At 31.4% G+C, this 10,508-nt stretch overlaps 1 protein-coding gene across 2 annotated transcripts; it reads left to right on the top strand.

Annotated features, from left to right (window-relative positions):
• The first annotated feature begins 262 nt into the window (after nucleotides 1-262).
• On the top strand, nucleotides 263-5,796 carry LOC140887757 (TSL-kinase interacting protein 1). Of its 2 annotated transcripts, XM_073295211.1 has the most exons (15): nucleotides 279-388; nucleotides 467-589; nucleotides 1,202-1,424; nucleotides 1,501-1,583; nucleotides 1,670-1,717; nucleotides 1,819-1,928; nucleotides 2,392-2,476; nucleotides 2,562-2,841; nucleotides 3,035-3,154; nucleotides 3,276-3,427; nucleotides 3,542-3,780; nucleotides 3,852-4,179; nucleotides 4,567-4,965; nucleotides 5,058-5,186; nucleotides 5,327-5,796. In XM_073295211.1, the coding sequence occupies exons 3-15, from the start codon at nucleotides 1,304-1,306 to the stop codon at nucleotides 5,552-5,554; spliced, it is 2,322 nt and encodes a 773-aa protein (XP_073151312.1). In that variant the 5' UTR covers nucleotides 279-388; nucleotides 467-589; nucleotides 1,202-1,303; the 3' UTR covers nucleotides 5,555-5,796. The 2 variants fall into 2 exon arrangements, with proteins under 2 accessions (XP_073151311.1, XP_073151312.1); XM_073295210.1 differs by lacking the exon at nucleotides 467-589 and having other exon boundaries at nucleotides 263-388.
• Nucleotides 5,797-10,508: the final 4,712 nt, after the last annotated feature.

A 10,508-nucleotide genomic window follows, 5' to 3' on the forward strand; every position in this document is an offset into this window, starting at 1 on the left:
ATTTGATTGTGTTAATAGAATATTTCCATCACATGTTGTAATAAAATAATAAATAAATAAATAAAATAAAAGGTTGAGATTGTAAAAATTACCATGGAATCAATTATAATAAATTGATTTGTGTAATATTTTCATTATATGTTGTAATAAAATAAAAGGTCGAAATTGTAAAAATTACAATGGAATCACAAATTAATTACCCCAAATTTATCATATTATTAGATTATTTAAATGAATAGGTACATAATTACTTCCAATGAAAGCTTTGCTGTGGCCTGAGGTGTGTTTATGATTCCCCAATTCACCATCACCGGTACACTTGAAACCCTAATTTCTCAGCTTTTGGTGCTGCCCATTCACCATTGAAGAAAGGCAATCCATCGAACAGGTGGTGTAAATGCCCAATTCACTCTTTTTTCAATTTTTTTCAATCTGTATTTTACAATTTTGTGAGCTTTAACTGCAGTTCAGAGGCATTCATATTTGGGAAGGTTTCATTTTCTTTTTTCAATTTCCCTTTGCTTTCTCTTCCCTCTTCTGGTTTTGTTACTCTTCAATTGATATTCCCCCGAAATGAATTAGATTGCTGGTGAGAAATCTCTTCCTTGTCATTTTTGCCGTCTTCGCCATATGTATAACTCAAATTAATTACGAAGTTGGATTTTCGTTGTTCCTTTCTTTGCTTAACTGGAAATAGATCTTGGGGTTTTTTGTTTCTGGATCGATTTAACTTTTTGTTGGATGTGTTGTGGGTTGAATTGGTTGGCAAAGGTTATTTTAAAGCTAATTTGGGGAATGATGCTGTTCGAATGTTGAATTTTGGTGCTTCATTGCTCGAATTATAATGAGGGATACCTAAACCCTATTTGCACATCTTGATTATTTCGCTACTTTGATTTCTATGTTGTGTTAAACGCTCATGCAATTGGGGAATTTTCATTTTTACGTGGGATTTCTTCAAATTTTAAGATACTGATACTACTCTCTATTATTCACATTTATCTCCAAGTTAGGGATTGTGTATAAAGGCTTGTGGAACTTTAAATTATTGGTTTCTTTAACTATTAATATACTAATCCTTGTAAATTCTACAGCCTGTTTATCGACGCCACTTAATTGCTCAATTGGACAAATATAAGTGTGTTGATAATCCTTAAAAGTTTCTTTGCTGATTGTTTACACTTTTTTGTGTTTCAACCAGTCGTATTAGATCCCGCGGCAAAGGTAGTTTGAAGTGTCCTTTGAGAACCGCAGAGCGAGAAGGAATGAAGTGTAGCAATTTTGTGTTAGCAAAAACATAGAAATGGTGTCTCAGGTTTCCATAGATTGTGAGATTCTACTTGGGTCTGAGAATCTTGGAAGTGATGGAGGGGATTCTAGTGTACCCCCATCTGCACAAGATCAAGCTGCTGCGCCAATGCCCAGTAACTTTTACTCTTTAATTTTCAGTGTTATCCTAAAAAGGAAATATTTCACCATTGCCTGTTTATTTCTATGCAGTAAAAAAGCAAACAAGGCAATGGGCTGCTTGGACTCGTCAAGAGGAAGAAAGCTTTTTTGCTGCTCTACGGCAAGTTGGCAAGGCAAGCAATCTGCTATGTTTGTACTGATTTTTGTTCCGAAAGTTTGCTTTTTCTACGTTCTGACCATAGAATACTCCTGTTCTCAGAATTTCGAGAAAATCACTTCCCGCGTTCAGAGTAAAAACAAGGATCAGGTTTTTAAAATTAAATGATTTTTTTTAATGAATTTCCATGCAGTTTATTCCATTATTGGATTCTAACTTTTCTCCTATTTTAATTTATATCTGGCATTCAGGTCAGACATTATTATTATCGGCTTGTAAGACGAATGAACAAGTTGCTTGGCCCTGAACTTTGTCTTGATGCCAAAAACTCAAAAGATACCAACGCTGCTATGCTTCGATGGTAAGTCAACCATTTATAGAGAATCACTATCACATTTAATCTTAACTTTTAGTTTTTACCAATAGGTTTTTACACTTTCTGACTTTCTTTTCATTAGTATCCAATCTACTTTGGCTATCTGGTTGTGAGTTGTAATAACATTTTGATTTCTTCTAAATTTGTTTTCGAATCATCATAATGTTCTCTTTGTAGCGTTTCGCTTTGTAATTCTAATGTAGTAGTAATTATCATCACAAGCATTTATGTGTTGCATTTTTTATCAGCATGCACTCACTTGTAATACACTGCAATTTTGTAGTTTGCTTCTATTTTGTCTCTCCTTTCCCTTTTCTTCTGTATTTTCCATTTGTGGGTATTGGAGTCCTTCTGTCATGATTGATAGTTGATACAACTCTCTGCTTTGAGTGAATCAGAGAATTTTTTCACCAACAATCAGTCTCCTAACATATGTAGTCACTTGCAGGTGGTCGTTACTGGAAAAGTATAGCTGCAAAGCCTCTAAGCTTCACTTGAAACCTCGAAGATTTAAGATATTTCTGGAGACTCTGGTTGGTATTGTGCTAATGGATTCTTTTGTCAGATATGAAATAGTTTGAAACATGATTGAACTGATTATATTCCTTTCTCATGAAGGAGAATCAACTCTTGAAAGATAGGAAGAGGAACATAAGGAAACGACTTCCTGGTGGAGAAAATCATTCTTCTACGGCCTATGTCCCTGCCTCAAATGAGGTCAGAACATCAGGTCACGACAGTCGTGCTGTGAAATTGGTTCTCGTAGACAGCCAAAACATCCAAAAAGTTGGATCTGGAAAAGGATCTATGTTGAAGCGCCATGTAAATGCAGAGATGATGAATCGTGCTAAAGTAGACCCAACCTCTGTGAAAGCTGCAAAGCATCGACGCAAAACAGGTCATTGCAATAATCCTTTTTAAGATCTATTAATGCCCTCGTTTATCTGAAAGGTTTTGGGCATATGAATGTTGGCTTGGATCTTGTTATCTCTGCGCTGTGCAAGTGTTAAAAAAAGCTTGATGCCTCAAAATTTTCTTCTGTCTTTTTGTTCACTTTGGTGTTACTCCTGTATTCCCAAATCTATATGTAGGCATTGCATCTGCAGCTGCATATAAAAGATGGGAGACAGCTGCCATTGCTGGGGTTTCATTGGTAGCTGATGCTGCTGAACATTTGGAACGAGTGAACTCCAACAAAGATATTGAAATTGGTCAGGAGAACTCAGTTTAAATCCCATATTTTCATTCTGAATCTAGGGAAGGCAGGACTAATGGGTGAATTGACGTTAAGTTGTCTTATGATAACCAATGTGTTATTGCTTAAATTTCCAGGTCATGATGGCTCTCAGCAAAATGTGGAAATGGTGAACACTTTACCTGTATCTTCACAAACATTGTTCAACGAGAATAACATTCAGAACTCTGCAAAACTCAAGCTACAGTTGTTCCCAATTGATGAAAGCACTCGGAAAACCTTGGAGACGGTAGGATAAAAGGAAGCCATGCTAGTGAATGTATTTCTTGATGATGTTTCATGGTGGTTTTTCAGTGCTTGTTAAAATTACTAAGAAAGTATGGACTATGTTTATTTATTGTAGGAACAACACAATCCCCATCTGGAACTTACTTTGAGCTCACGAAAGAAAATATCATCTGTGTTTGAGCATCTAAGTAGAAAATGGGGTAACTCAAGCTTTAATGCACAAGAGCTGATGCTTTTTCCTTACTGGGCACAAGGGGAAAACCTGGTGGGATATCAGAGGTGGACTAAGGATTGTTCTCTTTGTGCAGTAGATATTTATCATCTAATTGGAAGCCCTCCGATCTTCCGCCTCAGGTTTAATTCTCATACACTCAGTGTTGATGTTTGTAGAATCAATAGATTAACAGATTTGTTTTGTATGTAAGGTATGGCTGGTTCTCGAAAGCTGCAGTTGAATTGGAAACAGCTCAAACATTGTCACATGCTAATCTCATCGAGCAAACTCTGAACACTAACCTAGCAAACGAGCAGAACTTTCAAACTGAGCACCTTTTTAGTTTCCATGACTGTCAGATTGCCTCAACAGGACAGAATAATGCTCATGTTCCCTCATCAACATGTGCTCCAAATGAAATGGTTGAACGTTGTGGTTCTGATGTTAATATTTCAAGATATTATAGTGAAGCTGTAGATATGTCACTGCCCAGAAGAGATGCTGGAGCTTCGGCAGTTACCAGACAAGTTGAAAAAATGGTATACCTTCTACTTTTGCTTTATGTCTTTTAACTTGGAAGCTTTTGATAGAACTGAATACTGTCGTGAAAATTTATGTGATATACAAATAAGTTTACAAACTGCTATATATTTGCACCGTATTATATTAAGTTACATGTACTGTTTATGAGACTATTCAGCGTACAGTTTCTATTAAAAACTTCTAACGCACTTTTTCACCTATCGTCCTGTCCATTAAAAGGAACAAATGGAAACCTTTTCTGACAATTATCGAGTACCTTGGTCACTCATGGCATGTGAGTTGTATAAGAATGATTTAACGCTCGGTCTCACATGTTAGTCAAACCAACCTCAAGATTAGTGTTGCCTCATTTTGAGATAATATATATATTTTTTAATTCGCAGAAGGGCGTGACTTTGTCATCTGGGGAGTGGGCCGATAGCCTTACTAACATTAGTGTGGGAGATCTGCTTTCTGAGTCAGCACAGAACATGGACATCAACTGCTCAGATTTTCCCGTGCCTGTCAACTCTGACTGTCATTCACAGATCCCATTCAGTTGTGACTCTTTTGATGCTGCAGTTGCTGCTCACATTTACAAACATCAAAACAAAGTAGATTTCCAGCATAGAGTGCAATCTCACGTGCCTTCCATTTGGGAAGCTGAAGAAACATGTGATGCCTTTGCATTCCAAACGAATGGCCCTTTACGTGACGATAGCCATGGTGCATCAAAGAACGATTCCCCAGAAGCGTGTGTACAAGCTACTAAAGGAAATCTTGTTACTTACAAGGAAGTTGAGGTATGATTTTAAACCAGCATGTCATTGGGTTACCTGAATGTTTGCCTTTGGTATCAATGTCTTAGTAGTGATACTGTTCTTCTTTCATCTAGGAACTGCCTGAAGTGGAAAAATTAACCAGTACTAATCCTGATTGTGGAGACCTGATAGGTAACTGTGGGCCCAGTTATAATTCAGAGAATGGTACAAAGGATATCGGTGGGATCACTGATATATATTGGGTAAGATTTTCCGGAGTTCACAATTTCCATTTTCTTGTTGCAGAAGTTCGTTATTGATTACTATCAGCTGTTCTTCTTTCATTTATGTCGTGATTGCTAGTTTTTAAGATAATCTGATTCTAATTTTTTCCGTGGCTCAGCCTGACTCTTTAGGACCGTTAGATTTGGACATACCAACCTGTAGATACCATAGCGATGATCTAATTTTTAGCGATAGCCTTGGTGGTTTGAACCGTCTTGTGGCCAACAGTTTGGATGTGTTTCAAAGTTGCTCATTATTTGGATTGGACAAGAAAGAACCGGCACCTACTGCTGAAACTCGTCAAAATGCTACCGTTTCAGATTTCAAAATCGGCAATGAAGTTTAAGATTCTGCAAGAGATCTTACAGCTGAAATACAGCGCATTCACACCTGAGCTTTGTCAGGTTAACCTCGACTGAAATAATTTAGTTAAGGTTATGTGGTATTTCAAAACAATCGTAACAATTAGCAGACTACAGAATCGATAGCTCTTTGTGTTGTTGAGCCAGAAGTTCTTTTGTGCTGTACAAAAATAGAAACTTGACACTTTCTCACATTTTAACTCAAGCTTTTTGCTGTGTTGATATATTGCTGCTGTTCATTGATGCATGCCTTTCCCGCCACATTTTCACTCTCAAATTGTTTAAATTTTTTTGATAATAAAAGATATAATGAGATAAAAACAATTATACTTTCTTTCGAAGCTATATATATATTAATATATATATAGAGTAATTTTCAGCTGCCCAACCATTCCTGCCCAACTCGTTCCGGACCACTAAAACCCACTATCGGGGTTTAGTTGTTTTTTTTTAAAAAAAATTTGTATCACTAAAACATATAAATATGTGAGTTTAATTGTGAATTTACATGTCTATCCTTTTCTATTAATATTACATAATTAATGTGTTTTTTCAATTATCTATTTATGTGTCTCTTCAACTAATTAAGTAATTCATTTAAAAAAATATATCATGCACTTTTTAAAATAAAAAAAAATGAAATTTTGTGCATCTACTATTTATTATTTGGCCTTGTTTTTATTTGATATGCACTGTTTCAAATAAAAAATGATAATTTTGTGCATCTACTATTTATTATTTGGTTTTTTTATTATTTTATTTAATTTCTCTATTATATATCTCTAATATCTAATCTAATACTATAATCTATATTATAACTATAAATATATGAGTTTCATTTGAGACCAATTTTATTTTACCCTTATCTAATATAATAATATAATCTATACTACAACTATACATATATGAGTTTGATTTGTAACTAATTTTACACTCTTATTTATTTGTGCTTGTGAATTTACATGTCTACCCTTTTCTATTAATACTACATAATTAATGTGTTTTTTTAATTATCTATTTATGTGTCTCTTCAACTAATTAAGTAATTCATTTAAAAAATTATATCATGCACTTTTTTTAAAAAAAAAATTAAAATTTTGTGCATCTACTATTTATTATTTGACCTTGTTTTTATTTGATATGCACTGTTTCAAATAAAAAATGATAATTTTGTGCATCTACTATTTATTATTTGATTTTTTTATTATTTTATTTAATTTCTCTATTTTATATCTCTAATATCTAATCTAATACTATATTCTATACTATAACTATAAATATATGAGTTTCATTTGGGACCAATTTTACCCTTATCTAATATAATAATATAATCTATAATACAACTATAAATATATGAGTTTGATTTGTAACTAATTTTACCCTCTTATTTATTTGTGGTTCATAAAGTTGTTTATGTCATTTTTTGCACAAACTTAATAGAGTCATTAATACAATAAATAACTCCACCAAATTTCATAACCTTGTAGTTTGAATGTTTAGTGGAAAATGATATTTCTAGGAAAAATAAGAGCTAATTTTTTTTATTATTTCATGTAAAGTGGAAGGTTTATTGATTGATGCATGGTAATTGGATCCGTGTGTTTTCATTTAATTATTTCGGTAATGTGTGTTAAATATTATAATCAACTACCTACTTTAATTTTTGTTGAAATTAATGTTTTTTCCCTTTTCATAAATATAAATAAATTTTGATTTCATCTTCGTGTCTTTGATTTCATTTCAATATGAAGGATATAAAGGCGTCTACATTTTTCCGATTTGGTTTCCATATTTTAATTTTTTTTTAAAAAAAGTAATTTTACGTGTAATTTTTTGCTAATAGCCACAAGTAGAAGAAAAAAATTAGAAAATAAAAAAAAATCCACAAGTGCCTTTAAATATGTCAGTAAATATCATTTTTTTTAGTTTTTTTCCAATGAAACTGGGTATTGAAAGAGGTAGATTATAAATGCGCTTTTGTAAATTTTTCTAAAGTTTATTTGCACTAAAATTTGATTAGTTGATTTATTTTCAATTTTATTTATATATTTTATTCTTTTATCTATAATTTATTTGTGGTTCATAAGGTTGTTGTGTCATTTAATTTTTTGTACTAAATTAATATAGTCATTAATAGTATACTTAATTCTACCAATTTTGATAACCTTGTAGTTTGAGTGCTTAGTAGAAAATGATATTCCTAAGAAAAAAATAAGATCTATTTTTTTTATTTGATGTATAATGAAAGGATTATTGATTGATTCATTCGAAGCGTGTGTTTGCATTTAATTATTTCGGTAATGTGTGTTAATTATTATGACCGACTATCCATTTTTTGTGAAATTAATGTATTTTTTTGTTTCCTTATCATCTTCCTAAATATAAATAAATTTGTCATTCATTTTCTTGTAATTGATTTTTTACTTCGATATTAATGATATAAAGACGTCTACAATTTTTTGTTTGACTTCTAGATTTTTATGTTTTTCAACCTTTACATGTAATTTTTGCCTAATAGCCACAAGTAGAATAAAGAGATTAAAAAAAATAAAATACTTAAAAAAAAAAAATCCACAAGTGCCCTTTAAAATATGTCAATATATGTCATTTTTTTAGTGTGTCTTTCCAATGAAACTGAGTATTGAGAGCATGTGTATTTTAAGTGTGATTTTGTAATTTTTTCTAACATTTATTTGCACTATAATTTTATTAGTTTGATTTATTTTCAGTTTTATTCATAGAAAAATAAATTAATGAGAAGTTTTAAATGATATAAATTACTTTCTACTTTTGAATTTAATGTATACTATATATAATATAATATTAATTATAGGAAATTTTTTTTACATATGACGTTTGATTCTTTTTTTTCTTAAAACACATATTATATTTTTTGTTTTAAAATATGTGTTTTTATTACACATATTTATTTAATTGATCATATATATCATGAGAAATTTTATTTCCCATGAAATTAATTTTCATCAATATTAATTTACAAAAAAATCATTGTGACATAAAATTAACTATTTATAGTAACTCTAAAAAAATTGAGAAAGGTTTTAAATGATTGAAAATTTCGCACAAACATGAGTGATATTGAATTTAGTAACAATTTTAGGATTTCTATTTAACATTAATACGATCATTTTTTTAATTAAGAAAATTTTTTGAGGCATAGAGCTTGAGTTGTGCAGTTTAAAAGATTTGAATTGCACCGTCACCACTAGCTATAGCTATTGGTAAGTGTCATACAATCGGTCCTACATTATTTTTAGGAAAATACTACATGTTCATGGAGAGTTACACGTTTACACATTACACTTACAATTACATGATTATCCCTGATGCATTTTTGAAAGATTGTTTTTCCAAATAAAGTGTTGGGATAATCATGTAATTTTAAGTATAATGTGTAACTCAACGTATAACAATCAGTGTACATGTATAACACTACCCTTATTTTTATTGGTTTTATTTATGATTAGTATTAATTTAATGAAAAAAATACTCTATATGTCCAAATTATGTAGGTCACGTTTTTTTTTTTTTTTTGTCTCAAATGTAAAATAATATTTATTACACTCCTTGACTAATATACATTTATTAATTATATCTTAAAAATTGTGCAATTATTTTTTGAATACATTAAATAAAGATAAAATGGGGAGTTTGTACAAAATTTGTTTCCCAATATTTTTTTTCTTAATCCGTGTGAAAAAAATAGGTCTATATAATTAGGACGAATGAAGTATTTTTTTTTTTACTTGAGGAGAGTTGTCCTTACATTAAGATTACACAAAAACATGGATTGAAAAGTGTCTTATTTGGATAGGTGAATTTATATGATTTATTGTAAGGGAGAATTGGAGATAAATCCCCAATCAAAATCAAAAGTTTAAAATCAGTCCCCTTGTCATAACTTTTTATTCTGCACTCCCTATTGACCCAAAAAGTTTAATTATACTCCCTGTTTCATGTTTTATCCCATTTTCCCTTTTAATTCTATTTTTTTTAATTTTCTTGTTTTATCCCATTTTCCCTTTTAATTCTATTTTTTTTAATTTTCTTTTCCCATTTATTATTATTATTATCTCCTACCTTCACTTTAGTTTTTTCCCCAATTTCACGTCTCATGTGAATCCCTAAACAACCCCACCGATTTCCATCGCCTCTCTTCCCTCCCAATTTCTACGACGTCCAGTGAAGAAAACTAAATCTTGTGCCACCAATTTTCTCATCTTCTAGTCAACATCAAGAATCCACCGGCAGTAGGAACCCACCAATTTGTGACACCTACGGGAAACGATAGAAATCAGGCGACAAGGGACAACGATTGGAAGCAAAGAAGCGAGGAAAGTGAGTTTCTTGTTATCTACTTGTTCGATTTGTTCCATATCTTATGAGATTTGTGCTTAATTTGTTTAATCAGTGTTTCGCTTCAAATCCTCTCATTTTTCTGAATCGTGGTCACCAATTTCGAGCTGATAATTTGGTGATGATTTGTTACTTTACTTGTTGGGAATCTGTTGGCTTAATAATTTTATATTATTAGCGACACCCACTATCCTTTGATCAATTAATCGATGATTTTTACTCGTATGTTTTTTTTATTTCCGAGGCATTGTGATGGTTTTTTTTTTGTTTTTGGAGTTTTGTTGACTTCTAGGTTTATTGGTTTGGTGGGTACTTAATTTTCCTTGTTTTTAATTACCAATCAGTAAATTCTATTTGTATTAGTGTTCAAAATAATTATTTGATGCAGCAATTATCTTTCTCATCAGGACTTTGAATTCGTTGAGTTGAAAGAATATAATTTTATTCTTGTTTACTAAGATTTTGTTTTTTTTATCATGTATATTGAGGTATAGTTATTGATTTTTATTTAATTTTTTAATCGTTCATTTGACTAATATTTCTGCTTAATTTCTTGTAGGA

The sequence above is a fragment of the Henckelia pumila genome, chromosome 3, assembly GCF_033568475.1.
Source record: "Henckelia pumila isolate YLH828 chromosome 3, ASM3356847v2, whole genome shotgun sequence".
In the NCBI taxonomy this organism is placed as follows: domain Eukaryota; kingdom Viridiplantae; phylum Streptophyta; class Magnoliopsida; order Lamiales; family Gesneriaceae; genus Henckelia; species Henckelia pumila.